Source organism: Elephantulus edwardii, unplaced genomic scaffold (assembly GCF_000299155.1).
Source record: "Elephantulus edwardii isolate Elephantulus edwardi_28Jun2011 unplaced genomic scaffold, EleEdw1.0 scaffold00128, whole genome shotgun sequence".
Classification (NCBI taxonomy): domain Eukaryota; kingdom Metazoa; phylum Chordata; class Mammalia; order Macroscelidea; family Macroscelididae; genus Elephantulus; species Elephantulus edwardii.
In genome coordinates this window covers 3,375,885-3,397,545 of record NW_006399878.1, presented here as the reverse complement: position 1 = coordinate 3,397,545, position 21,661 = coordinate 3,375,885, and the positions used below count along the sequence as shown (strand labels likewise).

Here is a 21,661-nt window from a genome sequence, read left to right as displayed (position 1 = left end):
GTCTGTTCATATCCTGTGCCCATTTTTTGATTGGGTTATTTACCTTTATCTTGTTGTGGTACTTGAGTATTTTATTAATTCTAGATATAAGTCCCTTATCTGACATGTCATTATCAAAAACTTTTTTCCAGTCTGTGGCTTTCCTTTTTACCCTGTTGGAGAAGTTTTTTTATGTGCATAGGGATTTGAGTCTTAGAAGGTCCCATTCATCCATTTTATCCTCTCCTGATTGTAGATTTTTGAGGATGTTTGGAAGACTGTTTATGTTGTGGATTAGGACTTCTAGAGTTCTTCCAAGCTTTGCTTTAATGAAGTTTATAGTCCTTGGTTTTAGTCCTAGGTCCATAATCCACTTTGAATCAGAGGTATGGATCTTGCTTGAGTTTTCTGCAGATAGTTTTCCAATTTTGCCAGCACCATTTGTTAAAAAAGCTGTTGTTTCCCCACTTAACTGGTTTCATCTCCTTGTCAAAAATCAGTTGCCCATAGGTAGATGGGCTGGTTACTGGATTCTCAATTCTATTCCATTGATATATGTGTCTGTCATTGTACCAGTACCATGCTGTTTTGACCACCATGGCTGTGTAGTAGGATTTTAAATCAGGGAGTGAGATGCCTCCTACCTTGTTTCTCTTTTTAAGGACTGCTTTGCTTATTCTGGGCCTCTTTCCATTCCAAATGAAATTGGAGTTGCCTTTTCCATCTTGTTGAAGACATGTTTTAATAGTTACCCTTCTATTTTTAAAATAATGATTTCTATACTGTATTGGTCCTTATAAGACTAAGTTAGTTCACTCAGCATAATGCTCTCTAGGCTCTCCCCACCTATGTAGTATTTTTGAAATTGTTGTTCTTGAGTGCTGCATAGTATTCCATTGTGTGACTGGTATTCATGTACCTCAAAGTAGTCATAGTATCCCATGTACTAAAATTTCTCAGTCATTCAGTTGTTTTTGGACATTTAGGTTGTTTACATGTTCTTGCACTGGTGAATAATGCTGCTTTGAACATAGATGAACAAATCTCCATTTGTGTCTCAGTTCTCATTTTCTTGTGGTATATTCCTAGTAGTAGCATAGCTAGGTCACAGAGTCTGTGTTCAGCTTTTTGAGGAAATGTCAAATTGCCTTCCATAGTGGTAGTGTCATTTTATATTCCCTCCAACAGTGTATTAGAGTTCTCACCTCTCCAAATCCTCTCCAGCATTTATTGCTTGCTGCCTTACTAACTTTGCTACTGCTATTGGAGCGAGATGGTATCTCATTGTGATTTTGATTTGCATCTCTATTATTGCCAGTGATTTTGAGCATTTCTCCATGTGTCTGTTGGCCATCTGAATGTCTTCCTCTGTGAAGTCTTTCGCCCATTTTGTAATTGTGTTAGCAGTCTTTTTTTCTTCCAAAGGCCCAGGAGTGTTCTGCAAACTTTTATTATGAGACCGTTGTCTGAAATGGTATTGCCAAACGTTTGTTGCCAGTCAAGTAGGTTTTCTTTTCACCCTGTTGAAAAAAGTTTTTGATGAGCACATTTAATTTTTAGAAGATCCCATTCATCAATTTTATCCTCTTCAGATTGTGCATTTCTGGCTATATTAGGCCTTCTACAATTGGTCCCAGTTTGTCTCCTGTGACTTTGTGATTTAGGGCTTTACTCCTAAGTCTCTGATCCACCTTTAGTTAATTTGTTTTTGTGTTATTTTTTAAGTTGCTATTTGTGTGTGATGTGAGATGTGGATTCTGTTACGGTTTTCTGCAGATAGCAGTCCAGTTTACACACATCATTTTTTAAAGAGGTTGTCATTTCCCCATTTGTTCGAGTTAATTTCCTTGTCAAATACCTGTTGGTGTAGCTGGGTCTATATCTGAGTTTTTAATTCTGTTCCATTGGTCTATCTATGTGTTTGTCATTGTACCAGTACCATGCTGTTTTGGTTACTACTTCTTTGTAGTAGATTTTGAGGGCAGGGAATGCTGTGCCTCCCATTTCATTTTTGTTTTTCAAAAATGCTTTACTTATTTGGGGTCTCTTTTGTCTCCAAATGAACTTGACAATTTCCCTTTCGGTCTCCTTGAAAAATGAATTTGCAATCTAGATTAGGATTGCATCTTTCATTGAACATATAGATTGTTTTTGGTAGAATTGTCATTGTTACAATATTGAGGCTTCTTGTCTAGGACAGGGCATGTTTTTCCATTTCTTTAGTTCTTTTATTGTGTCTCACAGAAAAGTTCTGTAGTTTCCTTTGTATAAATCTTTTGTATCTCTAGTTAGGTTCATTCCTAATTATCTCATTTTGTAGTTAGCTACTATAAATGGTATTGCTCTCTCTGTTTCCTTGTTTGAATTCTCTTTGTGATTGTAGATGAATCCCACTGATTTTTTTGTTATTGAGCTTATATCCTGCCACTCTACTAAATTGGTCTGCTAGTTCTAACTTTTGTTGTTGTTGAATCGTTGGGGCTTTCTCTGTATACTGTTATATCATCTGCATATAGTGGCAGTTTACTATCTCTTTGCTGATCTGGAAGCCTTTTTATTTCCTTTCCTTGTCATATTGCCCTAACAAGCACTTCCAGTACAATTTTTTCATGTCTTTTCTCTTTCTTTGGTTAATAAGAGTAGAGTCATCATTATCTTGGGCTTCTGAACTTAAAAAAAATCTACATGAAGCCGAGTTCCCTGATTCTTCCCACTTCATCCTCAAAATCTTACTGCATTGACCTATGAACTCTCATAGGAGAGAGAAAGGAACATATTTCTGTTGTATTTGATCCATTTTATTTTACCTGGCAATGTGGTGCATTGCACCTTGCTCTGCTGTTGAAACAAAGGTTAGCAGTTTGAGTCCCTTAGCTGCTTTGCAAGAGAAAGGTGGACACTCTTCTCCCCGAAAGCCTTGCAAGGTTTCTATGAGTAAGAATTGACAGCACTGGATAGTAGTAATGGTAAGTAGTATAGTCACAAAAGAAAGATGTGACAATCTGTTGTCTTAAGTTTACAATCTTGAAAGACCTATGGGGAAACTCTCCTCTGTCCAGTAGAGTATTTGTATGATGGAATCAATTTACCAACTGTGAGTTTTAGGAAAACAATTAATTATTGAAGGACTTGCAAAGAGAGATGGTTGATTTTTTTTTTTTATCAAAGAGAATTAGCTTTGCCAATTGGATAGGTATATCTTATGTTAGTTTATTAAAACTTACTTTATTTCTCACTTATAGATTCAACTTCACCACAGACACAAAGATCTAAATGAGAACATAAGGCACTTCAGGCTAATAACTACTTTTGACATTCTTAATGTAACTAACTAATTCCTCAAGCGCATGCTATTGTGTCAGAATCGACTCACAGATGATCCTTCAGGGGTTTTTAAAGGCTGTAAATCCATAGGACGTGATTGCCCATCTTCCTCCCTCAGAGCAGCAGGTGGATTTGAACCTTTGAGTTGTTTCAGTGTTCTGCTTCCATGATGTATTTCTAAATTGCTGGCTCCAATGACTTTATACCCATTCTCAAGGCTATTTAGTAGTAGAATTCTTCTATGCAGGAGACCTTGTTTGAATCCAAGAGAGTGCACTTCATGTGTAGTCACCACTTGTTCTATCTTTCTATGATGTTGAGTGGATTTCAGAAGGGTTGCTAGATAAAGACAGATTATGACAAAGGCTAGGCAATCTGCTTCCAAAAATCAGCTAATAAAAACCCTGTGGATCACAGTGGTCCAGTCTGCAGCTGATTGTACAAATGGCACAGGACTCAGCAGCCTCTCTTATGCATGTAGTTAAAATTTCTTCTTGAGCCCAGGTTCTTAACTGAATTGGTCTACTCATCTCTTCCTTCATCAGTCCAGACAAGATGACTGATATATGAAGCCTTAATTTTGTTTTCTAAACTCAATTTGGGACATTGTGATGGTGTGGTCCGTAGGGAGTTGTGCTGTTCACCCAAAGGTGGCACCTTCCAGTCAAACTTTGGCTCCTCAGGAGGATGGGCAGTCTCTTCCCAAGTAATTTACAACTCCAGAAATCCGCTTGATGGTTCCAACTTGATAAGAAAGCATTGAATTTAGAAATTACTATCACCTGACCAAGATTATATCCCTTTGGTGGCTTATTACCAAGATGCCAAAAATAATTTATGAACATTGGTCTGTTCATGTAAACATTTATCTAGCCTCTTACGTATTTCTTGGCACAACTTGGTGAGCACATCCAGGGCAGCATCTGTTAGCTGAAATATCTCAATTGGGATACCATCTATTCCTGGGACTTTATTTTTTGCTAGTTCCTTCAAGAAGCTTGAACTTCTTCCTTCATCACCATAGGCTCTTGCTCATATGTTGTTTCATGAAATTTTTCTGTCTGCCGATTCCTTTTGATACAGTGACTCAGTATATTCTTTCCATCTTCTCTTAATACTTCCTGGATCATTTAATATTCTGCCCAAAACATCCTTGATTATATCTACTCTAAGTCTGAATTTGTTCTTCAGTTCCTTGAGCTTAAGAAATACTGAGCGAGTTCGGCCCTTTTGATTTTCTGACTCCAACTCCTTGCACATTTAATTGCAATATTTTACTTTGTCATCCTGTGCTGCCTTTTGAAATCTTCTGTTCAACTCTTTAGTATATTGAATTCTTCCTTGTGCTTTGGCTTCTCTGTGCTCCAGTGCAATTTTCAAAGTCTCTTCTGACATCCATTTTGGTCTTTTCTTCCTCTTCCGTCTTTGCAATGACCATTTGCACTCTTTCTGGATGATACCCTTGATATCCTCCCACAACTCATCTGGTCTTCACTCATTAGTGTTCAAGGCCTCAAAACGTATTGCCATGGAAAAGTCTGTTGTTAGGGACCTCTCCAAAGTACTGAAGAACAATGGTGTCTCTCTGGAGACTAAGGTGTGTCTGATACAGGCCATGGTCTTCACAATCACTTGTTATGCATCAGAGAGTTGGACAATGACTAAGGAGGATAGAAGGAGAATTGATGCCTTTGAGCTTTGGTGCTGGAGGGTACTATGGACTGCTAGGAAAACAAACAGATTCATCCTGGAAAGGGTTAAACTGCAAGCCTCTTTGGAGGCAAGGATTCTGAGGCTCCGTCTAACATACTTTGGACATGTTGTGAGGAGAGACCGGTCCTTGGAGAAGGACATCATACTTGGTAGGGTGGAGGAGGGGAAGGCCCTCTATGAGGTGGATTGATTCAGTGACTAGGGTAATTGGGATGGGTGTATCGGAGATGGTGCGATTGGCACAGGACAGAGCAGAGTTTAGGGCTTTTGTACGTAGGGTCTCTATGAGTCTCAAGTGACAGCACATAACAACAACTTACATATTTCAGACACTATTCACTGAGGCTGTTAAAAATGTACTTTTATAAAGGAATTTATGTTTAGTGATAGCATAGCTATATAAATAGATAACTGCTAATCTAGTATGAATGGAATGTTCAGTACTCTTCTCCAGCACCACAACTATTCCCCAAGGAACAACCTCTCCTCTTAACACCATGCTTAATGAATGTTAGAAGAAGCTTTGCCATCCTTGCTTCTAAAGAGTATTCCTCCTGCACTTTCTCCAAGACATATATTTGCTCCTTTGCAGTCTATGGGATATTCCATACTCTTCTCCAACCCCACAACTCTAAGGCATTGATTCTTCTTCTGCCATCCTTATTCTCTATCTAGTTCTCAGATACATCACAAGATCACGGCCTGAATCAGACACACTTTAGTCTTTCCCGGACAGCAAATGCAATGTCTCTAATGCGTAAACCAAGCATGTTGATTGTGGATCCAAGTAATATGAAATTATTGACAATTTCAGTCTTTTCTCCATCTATCCTTATGTTGATTAGCATCCCAGTGGTGAGAATTGTTGTTTTCCTGATGCTCAGGTATAATCCATATTGAAGGCCTTTGATCTTGTGGAGTAAGTGCTTGATCCTCCTCGTTTTCACTAAGGAAGGTTGTGTCATCTGCATAATGCAAGTTGTTGATGAGTCTTATTCTGATCCTGCTACCACTTTCTTCTTAATAAACTCTAGCTTCTCATATGATTTGTTCAGCAGGTAGGTTGAATAAGTACTGGAAAAGAATGTAGCCCTAACACATACCTTTATTGCATTTCCATCATGTAAGGTGCCCTTGTTTTGTAGGACATCAGCTTCTTGGTCTAGATATGGGCATAATTAAGTGTTCTGTGTTTCCCATTCTTCTTCATAGTAGTATTAATTTGTTATGATCCACACAATCACATGCTTTGTGTAGTCTATAAAGTTTAGAAGCAGATAAATAAACATTGAATGTGTTGCCAATGACCATTGCTCTTTACTGAATAAGTCTCAAAAGAAGCATCCTAATATCAGCTCCTGAGATGGGTAGGTGGAATATATAGCATTTCCTGGAGTAACAAATTGACCTCAGAAACAGGTCTATAGGTAATAATAACATAGGTATTAAAAGATAACAGAAGAATAATTGATGCCTTTGAGTTGTGGTACTGTAGAAGAGTCTTGAACATACCATGGACTGCCAAGAGAACAAATATGTCTGTCTTAGAGAGGATAAAACCAAGTTTCTCCTTGGAGGCAAGGATTTCAAAGCTTTGTCTCACATACTTTGGGCATGTGGCCAGGAAGGATCAGTCCTTGATGGAGAACATAATGCTTAAAAGGGTGGAGGGACAGTGGAGAGGAGAAGACCCTGGATGAGATGGATTGACATAACTGGAATAAAGAGGGTAAAAGTATCAAAGCTAGTGAAACTGGTTCAGGACAGGGCAGGCTTCAGAGCTATTGTATACAGGGCCGCTGTGAGTGTTTCTGTATGTTTCTGTAGAACGTTTTTTTTATTATGATTTAGCAAAACTTTACAGAAAAGTTGGATTTTCATTCGTTCATTATTGCACATTTTCCTTCCTACCTCTCACCCTCCAGTGCAGTTTGTTGTTGTTGTGTAATGTAGAGTTGGAACCAGCACATAGATGACCCTCTGGAATATTTTCAGAGACAGTTAGATTGCCCATCCTTTTCCCACAGAGCAGCTGATGGCCTTGAACCCTGTTTCTTCAGGATTTCAGTGCAACTTCTTGCCACTTTTCTCCCTTTCCACTTTGCTATGCACTTCTTATTCTGAATTGTTGTCATGCAGATAATGCTTAATCATAAATTCCTTTTCTAAAGAGTTCTTTCCTTCATCTGTTCCAATGCAGTGTTCATTATTTATCCCCGTTTCCCAATTTTCCCCACAACACCCACCCATGTCCGTCCTCTTTTATAACAGTGGTCTTAAGCTGTATTTGTACTTTTGTGACTGAGATAATTTCCTGAGCAAAATGTCCTCCATGGTCACCCATGTTGTGTAACATTTTATGAGTTCCTTGTTTTTCAGTGCTGTGTAGTATTTCATTGTGTGACGATACCATAGTTTTTCTATCCATTCATTTGTTGATAGGCATCTCATTTGTTTCTTCCATCTCTTTGCTATTGTGAATAACACAACAATAAACATAAATCTGTTTGAGTGGGAGCTCTGGTTTCTTTAGGATATATTCCTACTAGTGAATTTCTTGGTCAAATGATATTTCTATTTCCAATTTTCTAAGAAAATGCCAGACCACCTTCCATAATGGTTGTGAGTTCAGTCTTTCCACAACCTCGCCAGCATTTGTTGTTTGCTGCCCTATTGAACTTTGCTATTGTTACTGGGGCGAGATGGTATCTCATAGTTGTTTTAATGTGCATCTTCTAATAGCTAGGGATTTTTAACATTTCTTCATGTGTCTGTTTGTCATTTTATTGTCCTCTTTTGGTCAAATGCCTCTTCATATCCTGTGTCCATTTTGTGGTTGGATTATTTACATTTTTCTTGTTGAAATTCTGGAGTGTTCTATTAATTTTAGGTATAGGTCCTTTATCAGATATGTCATTGCCAAATATTTTTTTCCCAGCCTGAGTCTTTCCTTCTTACCCTGTTGGAGAAATTTTTTTACTCCCTAATCGCAAATCCTACTACACAGCTGTGGTGATCAACAGCATGGTACTGGTAAAGCACCAGACACATAGATCAATGGAATCAAATTAAGAATCCTGAAATCAGCTCATCCACCTCTCTGTTGGTCACCTGATATTTGAAGAGTAGATGGAATCAATTAAGTGGGGAAAGGGCAATCTGTTTAACAAATGATGTTGGCATAATTGGACAACCATCTGCAGAATACTTAAGCAAGACCCACACCTCACACTTTTATTAAAAAAACAACTCAAAGTGGATCAGGGACCTAGAAATAAAACCAGAGACTATAATATTCATCAGAGAAAAGCTAGGAAGAACTGTAGAAGCCCTAATCGACAATATCAACAGTCGTCCAACCATAATGAAAAACCTACAACCAGGAGACAAAAAAATAGACAAATGGCATCTTCTAAGAATGTGTTAAATTCTTGGATGTGGCAAATACTTCTAGGTCTTGGTTGTTGAGAGGTTGCTAATTTAAATCCACCCTGAGGCACCCTAGAAGTAATATACTTCTGGGGTAAAAAAAAAAAAAAAGATCAGTCATTGAAAATCCTTTACAGAACGGTTTTATACAATTGGGTGGAATTGACCTTGTTTTGACTTTGGTTTTAACTAAGGTAATAAAGATCAAATCAGAAGTGTGTTTTCTGGTCCCAGTGCAGCCCTGACTGCAGCCCCCAAATCGCTGACTTGATACTACCTGGTTAACTGTGAGTCACACTGTTTCAGATCACGTTCTCACTTGGAAGACTTTGGTTCTTAGGAAAAACAGAAGAAAGGCTAATTGATGATAAAAACATTAAGGATTTTTAATTAGAGAAATTTTGAAAAACTGATTAATGAGCTGTAAATAATTTCCATGATTTGGTGTGCTACTTATTGCCCAATTAGAACGAATTTAAGTCTTCTGTTATTTATTTGCTTCATTGGATCTGCTGATCTGCTGGTAATGCCAACATCAAAATCATGGCAAGTTTATATGCAGAGAAATGGTTTCACGCTATATAATAGGCTATTGTAAAGAGGCATCTCCAGCAATGTATTGTGCTTAAGTATGGACAATTCGTATACCCTTAAAAGCTGATCTAGCCAGTCTTAGATTCTCCCTTGCAATTCCTCCCCTTTACCTTTTCAGAGGCTAATATTTCTCTTTGCAACCATTACAAATCTAAGATTTTTCTCTTTAATAGGTTCTTGTTAGCTGTGACACCTCTCTCTCTTTCTCTCTGTTTCCCTCTCTCCCTCTCCCTCCTCCTCCCCCTCTCCCTCTCTCTCTCCTCTCTCCCTCCTCTTTCTCTCCTCTCTCCCTCCTCTTGTCTCTCTCTCTTCTCTCCCCTCTCCCTCTCTCTCTTTGTGTTTGGGGACCAACCACCTTGTGGCTGGTACTCCATGGGTTTTTCAAGGCTGTGAATTAAACTTGAGAATATTACCTATCTTTCTCCCAAGGAGCCAATGGTGGATTAAAACCACTAGAGAGTGGTTAGCAGGCACAGCTCCAAACAAACTACAGTATATTGCCATTTATTTCGCCATGGAATAATTGTTCTTTTGGCAGTCCATTCCGTTTACTTCACTCATTGCCATTGTGTGGAAACCAACAAATAGCTGACTCTCCAGTGGATTTCCAGAGGTTGGTAATAAATCTCACAGGAGGAGATTGCCCGTCCTTTTCTTGTGGAGCACTTAGTGCGTTTGAGCCACTGTCCTTTGCATTGGCACTGTACCCTATCCTTTGGGCCACTAGAACTCCCTGCACACCTTCGGAACCCAATATAGAACAGAACAAAACTGCCCAGTTCCATGCCATCCTCACAGCCTCTTAACTTGCTAGTCTGTATTGTTAAGTGTCTCCTTTTTTTTTTATTGACCTTAAACTTTTCCATGCTTTATGGTCTTCTCCAGGTACTGCATGATCTTGATAACATGCCCAAAGGGTACAAGACTAAGTCTCAGAATCCTGACTTCCAAGGAACACTCTGATTACACTTCCTCCAAGGCAGATTTTTTTTCTTGGTCGTCCATGGTATATTCTTTGCAAAATCTGTAATTCAAAGACATCATTCTTCAGTCTTCCTTATTCATTGTCTAACCTTCACATGTATATGAGGCAATTTAAAATTCCTTGGCTGGAGTCAGGTACACCTTAGTCTTTGAATATACATCTTTGCTCTTTTGTACTTTGAAGAAGTCCTTGGCACAATTTGATTTCTTGACTGCTGCTTTCATATCTATTCATTGTGGGTCAGTGACAGCTTCAGCCATTTATGTATCATGATGCTGCTTATTGGACCAGTTAGGATTTTTATTTTCCTGGTGTTGAGGTGTAATCCACACCAGGCTGTGGTCTTCAAACATAACCAAAAAGTACTTCAAAATATTTTTGTTTTCTGGAAACAGAATGTTTTCATCTGCATATCTCAAGTTGTTGCTGATTTCTCCTTCAATTCTGATGTCACATTCTTCTTCATGGAATCTAGCTTCTTAGATTATTTCTCACAATACATACAGAATAGATATAGTGGAAGGATACAACCCTGGCACATATGATTCCTAATTTTAAACCATGCAGGATTCCCTTGTTCTGTTCAAACTGCTCTTCTTGGTCTCTAGAGTTTCAAGTAAGTATTATCGAATTCCCATTCTTTGTAATGTTAATCATAATTTAGCCTGATCCACACAGTTGAATACTTTGCATGATTAATAAAAACACATGTAAACATCTTTCTAGAACTCTTTTCACCCAAGATCTGTAAGACCTCATCAGTGTATCTCTAATTAAAAGGGCACTTCTGAATCTAACTTGAATTTCTGACAGTTCTCTGTTGATGTAACTGCTCCAACCTTTTAAAAATATTATTCAGTAAGATTTTACTTTAGTATGTTACTTATATTGCTTTGTAACATCAACATTCTATTGGATCACACTTTTTTTTAAGTGGTCACCCCAAAGTAGGTGGTGGTGGTGATTGTTACGTACTGATGAGTAGTAACCAACTCATAGCAAACTGTGGGTTTTCAGAGGCACTAAATCTCCAATGAAAGAGATTGCCCATCTTTCCCCCAAATAGCATATGGTGGATTTGAACCAGATAACTTTGGGTTTACAACACAATTCTTACCACTAAGCCTCTAGAGCTCCCTTCTTATAGGTTAGAGACTGTCATTTGCTTAACATCCCAAATATGTGTGTTTTACTTGAACTGTCAACACAGAGAAATGTCTTTTTTTAAAATGGCTGTAATTTCTATGACCCTTGATTGTCTCTTCCCTGCATTTAAATGGTGTTATACCTCATCACTTTATAAAGTTTATTTTTAGTCTTAAAGACATAATCTTGAATTTATAATACAGATTTAAATTTTAGCAACTAGTGTTGTTACAGCTAAACAAATGTAACTCAAGTATTTTAGTTTTTAGGTGAGCTTTCGTCATTGGCTATTTTTTTCCCTGTCGTCATTGGCTCTTAAGCACATTATACTTAATGGTAAGTTTTTACTCGATTGACAATTTGTATATTATTTTACCCAAGCAGTTCCCCTTCTTATTCAAGCAGTGCAATTAGTGAAAGACATTTGGCTTAATTTTAAGCCTTAGAAATTATCTTTTAAAAAATATATATTGAATTTAGGTAAGCAAAATGGTATTAAATAAAATAGCCCAGTGCATAAATATGGTGTACTTATATTAACCTGCTCCTTATAATAAAAGGATTATACCCCTAATCAGAGATCCGTGCCAGTGTGCTCCAGGGAAATGGCCGAATTTGTTTTTTAAAAGGTCCAGAACTTTAACATGATACAAGGTCATTGTCATTTGTAGGCAAGCACGACTGCCAAGCGGATTAGAAAACTGGTTTAAATATCGTTTTCCACCCTTTTGATTGGTGGTGGTTTCTGAACATAATAGTAATGCTAAACCTCATAAAGGTTTAGATTTTTTTTTCAACTTTGAAAAGTTCAAAAGCAAACCTGAATCTTTTAAACGTCTCAGTTCCGTCTGACACTTTGTAGTCTGCTATCCCGAAGCTACAGCTTTCCTCAAATGTTCTAGTATGTCACGTATCCTCAGCTTAATGTCATAAACTGCTCCTTGTCCAAAACCTATATATTCATTTGATCCAAACTATACTACAAGTAAAAACAAAATTACTGAATTTTGTGTCTGTGTAACCATTATCTGTTTTATTAAGAAAATAGTCTTTTGCATTGGAAAAGGATATCATGTTTGGAAAAGTAGAGAGTCAGTGAAAGAGAGGAAGACCCTCAACTAAATAGAGGGACACAGTGACTCCAACAAAGGGCCTAAGCACAGCAGGAGTTGTGAGCATGGTATAGGACTGGGCCAGATTTTGATCTGTTATACAAAGGATTGCTATGAGTTGAGATTCAGCTGAATTTAGAAGAGGCTGTGGAAATGAAGGATGTCCTTGCTGATGTCAGATGGTCTTCAACAAAAACAGAGAATACCAGAAAAATGTTTAGTTCTCTTTTACTGTGTATGCAATAGCTTTTGACTGTGTAGATATTAAGAAAGTATAGATAACATTGCAAAGAATGGGAGTTACAGAACACTTAACTGCGCTCCTGTGGAACCTATCTGTAGATGAAAAAACAGTATTAGAATGGAACAAGGGGAGAGTGCATGGTTTAAAATCAGGAAAGGTGTGTCTCAGGGTTGAATCCTTTCAACATACCTATTCAGTATTATGCTAAGCAAGTAACCTGACAAGCTAGACTGTATTACACATGTTGCAGCAGGATTGGAGGAAGATTTATCAACACTATGAGATAAGCTGATGACATAAAACTTTTAGAAAGTGAAGAAGACTTGAAGCACTGGTTAAAGAAAATGAAACACTATGGCCTTCGGTATGGATTACAACACATTATCAACAACAAAAATCCTTATAACTAGACCAAAAGGCAATATCAGAATGTTGTTGTTGTTGTTATTAAGTGTTGTCGAGTCACAGGCGACTCATAGTATCAAAATAGATGGAGAAAACTTGAAATGCTCAACGATTTATTTTTACTTGTATTCACAATAAGCACCTGCAGTTGTTCCATACCCTGGAGTGGGAATTAACTTATAGCTGACCTGCCATCAGATTTTCAGAGTCTGTAAAAACCACAAAGTAGAAGATTGCCCATCTTTCTCCCCTGGACCAGCTTGTGAATTCTAAACATGTGCCTTTGGATTGGCAGCACAACTTTTTACAACTGAGCCACCAGATCTGGTAGTCAAGAAATCAAAAGGCATGTTTCATGAGGAAATCTGTTGTCAGGGGATTTTTAAAGTCTTAAAGAGTACGGATATCATTTTAAATGACTAAGATGTAGTTGGCCCTAGCAATGGTATTTTCAGTTGCTCCAAATGTGTGTGAAAGTTTCACAGTGAATGAGGAAGACCAAAGAAGAATCAATGCCTTTGAATTAAAGGATATTGAATATACTATGGATTTTCAAAAGAACAAAAAGATCTGTCTATCTTGGAAGAAGTGCAACCAAGGTGCTCCTTAGAGGCAAGGATGGTGTCACTTCATCTCACATACTTTGGGCGTGTGGTCAGGCAACGTCAGTCCTTGGAGAAAAAATTTATGCTGGAAAAGTGGAGAGTCAGCAAAGAAGTATATCCTCAGTGCTATGAATTCATACAGTGACTCCAAAAATGAAGTTAAGTTTTGCAGAAATGTTGAGGATGGTAAAAGATAGGGCACAGTTTTGTTCTATTTTTCATGTGGTTGCTGTGGATTGTAGTTGACTAGATGCCGCCTAATAGCAGCAACCACCCAGGGCAGCATAAAGCTACATGTTTATTATTGTCATCTGTAGATGAAAATGTTTATTTACATTTGAGAACTATCACATTTTCTAATACCAGTCAAAATATTAAGGACATACTTAGTTTGTGATGTATAAATCATACTAATGATATTAGTAAATTAGAAGTATTTATTGAAAGTGTTATATATGCAAGGTGGGAAGAGAAATGTAAATAAGTCTATCTGTCTTTAATAGTGTCACTGTGAGTCACAGGTAGTCCATAACTGCACAGTTCTGCTGTTTGCTGTACTGATCCCTGTTGCATTTGAACAGTACTAATGTGTTTTATTAAACTGTGCAGTTTGCTAGACTAAGGTGGGTACATGTCAACAGTATTAGGAAGACTTTTTTAGTATTGTTCTTGTGGTGTACTCTAGAGTTGGAACTGACCCATATAGCTGACCCTCCAGCATGTTTTCAGAGGCAGTAAATCACAGAGGAGGAGATAGCCCTTTTTTCTCCCACAGAGTAGTGAATGGATTTGTACCTTTGCATTGGCATCACAGTTCCTTTCCAAGCATACAACAAGGCACATAAATAATATTTTCCCTTTTAGAATATGGATTTTTGCCTTTGTCACAAACCATCCCAGAATCCTCCACAGACATAGAACTTTACTATACCTGTGGACTCCATTGAGGGCATTATTCCAGCTGATAGAGGGTGTTGATTGTACAGTAAACAATGAAATTAGGACAAATAGAGTTTTAAAAGAAGCTCTTAACTTTACTTGATCTAATTTCTTTTATATCTTAGATGGTTAAAAGAAGTAAAATTGTTCCAAAGTTCAGTTTGTTTTCTCTCATTTCAGAATAAGATTGGGGGCAAAATCACAAATAGGCAATTACTGTATAATTATAGTGAAATAGTAAAGAGGGCTTGAACAAAGGTAGTGGTGGTAAGTGGATGTGTGAGAAATTTAAGGGGAACATCAGGATTTATTAATTTATTGTTAGTAGAGGTTAAGGAAGGGAGGAGTTGCCAGCCCTATCTCACAAGAGAGGGGATAAGTTGTCAAGCAGGTTTGGCATCATGGAGCAGATGATAAACTATGCTTAAGGAAGGTACGTTTGTCTAAGAAAATACAAGGCATCTCATGAACACTAGTGGCAAAAACAACATAGGACAAAATTCGAGGCTCAAATCCGTACATTGTATTTGTTTGCTGTCAAATAGGAACTAACCTGAAACTGACCCTCCTGTGAGTTTTTAGAGGCAGTAAATCAATCACATGGGAGGAGATTGCCTATCCTTTCCACACAGAGCAGCTGATGGATATGAACCACATGCCTTTGGTATTACAGCACAACTTCTTACCACTAACCTACCAAATTTCCCTATGAGGTCATAGCAGATACAGACTAAAGAGGTAGAGGCAGAATTACACCTTAACATTTCTGACTGAGCTATAGCTTCCGATTGTAGAGCATAACCATCAGGAGCTTGAGGCGGAATTATTGTGCAAGAAATTTACTGGAGATGAGTCATAAACAATTGAGACAAAGAAATGTAAGATAGGCCCAAATGAATGACCTAGCGAGAAGGCTTGGAAAATAAAATGTGGGGCACAGGCAAGGTTGGTTTCCTTGTCCTCTGAGAAAGAAGTAGCCTGAGAGTTTCTGTGCAGAAGGGTGTTGACCTCAAGAGGATTCAGGAAGGTATTACTGGTTATTGCCATTGAATTGTTTACCATCTCACTTCTTGCCCATCACAGGACCAAAAATATTTCCTAATTCTAGTAGCCTACCTCAGCATTGTAGGGTATGCTCAGAAAGCTTTTTAGAGACAAGGATGGTAAAGCTTCATCTGACATAATTTGGGAATGTTGCTAGGAGAAGCTCTTCCTTGGAAAGGATTATCAGGCTTGGAAATGCTTGTAGAAGGTCAGTGAAAGAGAGGAAAACCTCATTGAGTTGGTGTGACATAGTGCCTCTAGCAGTAGGCTCAGGTATATCAGAGATGATGACGATGAATAGATGAAGAAATCATAGCTTAAGATTTCTGACTAAACTGTAGCTTCAGATTGTAAAGCTTAACTATCAGGAGCTTGAGGCAGAGTTATCATGCAGGAAATTCACTGGAGACGAGTCAGACAATTGAGACAAAGAAATGTAAGATAGGCCCAGATGAATGACCTAGTGAGAAGACGGGTGGGAAGTAAACTGTGGGGCACAGGTAAGGTTGATTTCCTTGTCCATATCTGTTTATCATATGGGTTGCTGTAAATTATACCCAACTCCATGGCACCTAACAACAACCTCAGCTCTGCTGCTTTTACAAGTTCATATACATTGTTTTCATGCCAAATTTTTCCCATTTCCTTCACACCCTTCTCCAGCCATCAAATTGTGAGACCCTGTGATTAACTGCCCTCCTCACCCATCCACCCTCCCCGCCTTGGATCCTCATACGCATGCTACAGTAATGGTCTTATACATACAGTATTTGTCCTTATGGGATTGAGTTAGATAATATAGCAAAATGCTCTCTAGTCCCTCCTGAGTTAGGTAGTGTTGTAGTTGTTGTTGTTGTTGTTATATCTGTCGAGTCATCTGTGACTCATAGTGACCCTATGTACAACAGCCCTAAACTCTGCTCTATCCTGTGCCAAACTCATTTTCTGACACACCTACCCCCATTACTCCAGTCACTGAATCAATCCACTTCATAGAGGGTCTTCCTCTCCTGTGCTGTCCCTCCACCCTCCCAAGCATTACATCCCTCCCCAAGGACTGGTGACTCCTTGCAACATGTTCATAGTATGTCAGACGAAGCTTCAAAATCCTTGCCCCCAAGGAGCAGCCTGGCTTCACCCTCTCCAGGACAAACTTGTTCGTTCTCTTAGCAGTCCGTGGAATATTCACTACTCTTCTCCAGCACCACAGCTTAAAGTTATCAGTTCTCGTTCTAGCCTCCCTAGTCATTGTCCAGCTCTCTGATGCACAGCAACTGATTGCAAAGACCATGACCTTAGTCTCCAGAGTGACACCATTGCTCTTCAATACTCTGGAGAAGTCCCTAACAGCAGACTTTCCCATCGCAATACATCTTTTCATTTCCTGGCTTCTGGTGGCAAGAGTGTTGACTGTGGAGCCAAGAAAACTAAAGCTGTTAGCAATCTCAGTCTCGTCACCATTCATCCTGATGCTGCCATTTGGTCCAGTGGTGAGAATCTTTGATCTTTGTCTTCTTGACATTGAGTCTCAATCCATATTGAAGGCGGCTACAGGTTTTTACCTTCTACAGCAAGTGCTTCCAGGTCCTCCTCAGTTTCAGAAAGCAGGGTTGTGTCATCTGCATAATGCAGATTGTTGATAGATCTTCCACCAATCCTGATGCCACACTTCTCCTCATACAGCCCAGCCTCCCGAATAATCTGTTCTGCATTGAGCAGAGGTTGAAAAGGTATGGAGATAGGACACATCCCTGATGTACACCCTTCCCAATTTTGAACCATGCAGTGTTCCCTTGCTCTGTTCTGATGACTGCCTCCTGATCCAAGTATAGGTTTCACATTAGCATGATCAAGTGTTCTGGGATTCTCATTCTTCTCAGAATCCGCCCTAGCTTGTTGTGATCCACACAGTCACACGCCTTTGCATAATCAATGAAACACAGATAGATATTCCTCTGGTACTCACTGCTTTCAGCCAAGATCCCCCTAACATTAGCTACAATATCGCTAGTACCACAACCCCTTCTAAAGCCACCCTGCACTTCTGGCAGTTCTCTGCTGATGTGCTTTTCCAATCGTTTTTGGATAATCTTCAGCAGAATCTTGCTTGCATGTGATATCAATGGAGGTAGGTAGTAATTTACAAACTCATTGCTCCTGCATTCAGCTTAGTATCCCATCTAGTGAATATATGATAGTATCTTAGTTCATTTGTTTGTGGTTGAACTTTTGGGTTGTTTCCATGTTCTTGTGATGGTGAATAACGCTGCTATGTATATTCCAAGCAGTAGAATAGCTGTATCTGGGTCATATGGAATTTCTATGTTCAGCTTTTTGAAGAAGTACCACACTGCCTTCCACAGTGGTTATACAGTTTTACAGTTCCATCAACAATGTATAAGAGTTCTATCTCACCATATCCTCTCCAACATTTATTATATGCTGTCCTGTTAAATTTTGCCACTGCTAATGGAGTGAGATGAAATCTCATTGTGGTTTTGATTTGCATCTCTCTTATTGCCAGTGATTTTGAGCATTTTTTCATGTGTCTGTCTGCCATCCAAATATCTTCTCTGAAAATTCTTTCCATGTCTTTGAACATTTTGTAATTGGGTTATTAGTCCTTTCCTGTGGAGGCCCTGTAGGCCTCTGTAAGGAAGCGGAAACAGGACCCACATCTCTCAACATACCATGAACGGCTAAGAGAATGATCAGATCAGTCCTAGAGAGGGTGAAATCCAGGCTATTTCTTAGAGGCAAGAATTTTGAAGCTCCATCTCACAAACTTTAGGCATGTTGCCAGGAAGAACAAGTCCTTGAAAAGGGCCATTATAGTTGCAAGGGTGGAGGGACAGCACTAAGAGAGGAAGACTCTGGCTGAATTGACTCAGTGACTCGGGTAATGGGGATAGCTGTGTCAGGGACAGTGAGATTGGCCCAAAATAGAGCAGGGTTCAGAGCTGTATGTTCAGGTCTCTATGTGTCGCTGGTAGCTTGACAGCGCATAACAAGAACAACATACATTTTCTGAAGAACCTTGCTGACACAGTGGTTAAAGCAGTCAGCGGCTAACCAAAAGATTGGTAGTTTGAAACCATCAGTTGCTCCAAAGGAGAAAAAAGATGAAGCAGTCTTCTTTAAAAATTTACAGCTGTGGGAGAAAGGACTGAAGCTGTGGTTTGCAGCCCCTGGGCCAGGCATGAGGCTGGCCAGGCTATGCATAGTGGCCTGGAGATCCTACTTGGCACTTACTACGGCAGCTGCCATTAAGTCTGCAGCACCCATGAGCGTGAGATAGCAAACTGACATGATATCAAGGTGGACAGCTGGGAGAACATGCAGTGTCAGGAGAATCGCTGCAGCCATGGCCCTGATAAAGGTGGGAAACACACTTCCGTCAGTGCTGGTGTTTGAAGGTAGGCCTGGCAAGAAGGTGAACCTGGCAGAGCTGTACAAGGGCAGAAGGGGGTGCTGTTTAGCGTTCCTGGAGCCTTTACTCCTGGCTGTTCCAAGTCCCTTCTGTCAGGGTTTGTGGAGCAGGCCGAGGCAGTGAAGGCTAAGGGAGCCCAGGTGATGGCATACCTGAGTGTCAACGATGTCTTTGGGACTAACGAATAGGGGAAAGCCCACTACACAGAAGGCAAGGTTCGACTCCTGGCTAACCCCACTGCAGCCTTTGGGGAGGAGATAGATTTGCTGTTAGATGATTCATTGGTGCTGCTTTTTGGGAACTGAAGACTCAAGAGGTGACTCAATATGATGGTGTCGTGAAGACCCTGAACATAGAGCTGGATGGCACAGGCCTGACCTGCAGCCTGGCTCCCAGCATCCTCTCACAGCTGTGAGGTCCCAGTCCCAGATATGCTTGCCCTCCCCTCTTCTTGTCTTACTTGCTCAACCCTGCGCAGGAGGCCCCTGCCCACCCTCATCGGGGCCACCCAGTTGGAACCTTGGCCAAATTACTGCAATAAACACTTATGATATAAAAAAAATTAAATTAAAAAATTACAACTGTGAAAATCTTATAGGGTAGTTTTATGTCCTTTACAGTCATTGTGAGTCAAAATTAACTTGACAACAGATTTGAGGGTTTGCATATGGAGAACCCTGAGAGATCAGTAATTAAAGGCTCAGCTGCTAACCAGAACATCAGTAGTCCAAACCTTCCAGCTATTCCGTAGGAGAAAGTTCAGATAATCTGCTTCTAGTTAGATCACAACCTTAGAAACCCTGTTGGGAAGTCTTGTAGGGTCACTATGAGTCAGAATCCACTCGATGGCCATAGGTGTGGTTTCCATAGTTTTTATATCAGAGATCATAGATTTCGTTTCTTATACATGCTTTTAAGGAGCCCTGGAAATGTTGTGTGTACCACACCGGGCTGTTCATGAAAAGGCAACAGTACAAATCCACCAGCTACTCTGCAGGAGAAAGATGAGCAGTGCGCTCCTATAATATTGATAGCCTCAGATGCCTTAGAGTTTGGCTGTGAGGTAGAGGGTTTGAGTATTTAGATACATGCTTTTATAGAGAGTTAAATTTTGTTAAAGATGTATACAATGTTTTGGAAAATCATTCAACTACTTAGTCTTCAGAATATTAAAAAAAGATTAATCATTTACTTGACTTTTCCTTTAATAAAGCATAACTTAGAAATACAAAATAGAGCCACTCTACTTAAAACCTATGAATTACTTTGTTTTTTTTCCCTCTATTATGAATTACTTTGATATGACTTACCAAAGTAATATTTATGTAATTTTAAATTTATGCTAATATGCAAAATGACTTAAAATATACTTATAATTGTAAATAGAATTTTTCTGCTATCAAAATAACAGTATGAAATATGTGAAAATGTCTTATATTGATGCGGGAGAAGAATGAGCAGTCCTGTGCAATTAATTGCCTCTGAAAATCCACTGGAGGGTCAGCTTTGGGTCAGTTCCAATTCAATGGTACACAACAGCAACAACGTATTATTAATAAGGTAAATTGACATAAACTCTCAAGAAGTCAGTTCAATATTTTGAATGAAATTATTTTATTTATCAGTAAATTCTTGGGAGTTTTTCCTAGGGTGCTTACTATTTGTGGTTTTATCCAAGCTTCTACAGACTGACCACTAAAAAACAAAAAAGAAAACACAAGCATTTCAAAGTGCCAGTTTAAAATGGAAAGACTCTTCCAAGCTATTAATGGGCTTTATTTATCATGTAGATAATTTCTTTATAAAATCACTAAATTACCTAAATGGTAGAATTGTTTTTACATTTTTTTCGTTTTGTTGTTGATTGCCTTCAGGTCGAGCACGACTCATAGCAACTTTATGAACAAAAGGCTTGAAGTCTTTCTATAACTACTGACATCAAAGTTCATATCAAAATTCTTTCATTTAGTCAACACAATTAAAAGTATTTTGCATAGTCCAACTTTGTATACTTTTTTTCCTTAACTTTAGGTTGCTATGGGAAGAACAAATATGGAAGACTTAGACCTCTGTGCAACATCACGAGAGAGGCGATTCCGTTTATTTGCTTCTATAGAATGTGATGGGCAATTGTTTATGACTCCATATGATTTTATTTTGGCTGTTACAACAGATGAGCCCAAATGTAAGTATGCTTTTTAAAATCATCTTTTAAGATCCTACCCCAAACTCTAGTTTGTAAAAAGAAATTTGTTGTTGTTCAGTGTTATTGGAACAGTTCCAAACTCATGCTGACCCTGTGTGCAGTAGTTCAACTCTGTCCCTCATGTGCACCATCATCACAATCTCACTTAGGCTTAGGACCCTACTTGCAGTCATTGCATCACTCCATTGCATTGAGTCTTCCTTTCCTTTGTTTCCAAGCACAGTGTCCTTTGGGAGTTTCCTCCTAACAACATACACAGAGTGTATTAGATGAATTCTTCCCCTCTTTACCTCTAAGGAGCACCCTGCCTGCATCTTGTCCAAGACAGATGTTTGTTCAGAATATACTGTTCACAATATATTCTGTAGTCTTCAAACGCATCATTTCCTCTATGTGTTGTTTAAGGTTTGTTTTTGTTGTTGTTATGTGCCGTCGAGTCGTTTGCGACTCATAGCGACCCTATGTACAACAGCCCTAAACTCTGCTCTGTCCTGTGCCAATCGCAC

The 21,661-nt window shown here is 39.0% G+C and overlaps 1 protein-coding gene and 1 pseudogene across 1 annotated transcript in view; both read left to right on the top strand.

Annotated features, from left to right (window-relative positions):
- The window catches only part of MICU3 (mitochondrial calcium uptake family, member 3), a 156,395-nt gene that overhangs the window by 42,831 nt on the left and 91,903 nt on the right, over positions 1-21,661 (top strand). Inside the window, exon 2 of the mRNA XM_006893555.1 lies at positions 20,981-21,134. Coding sequence (XP_006893617.1) covers positions 20,981-21,134 — 154 coding nt within the window. The remainder of the gene's footprint in view (positions 1-20,980; positions 21,135-21,661) is intronic.
- LOC102855942 lies at positions 18,881-19,364 on the top strand (annotated as a pseudogene).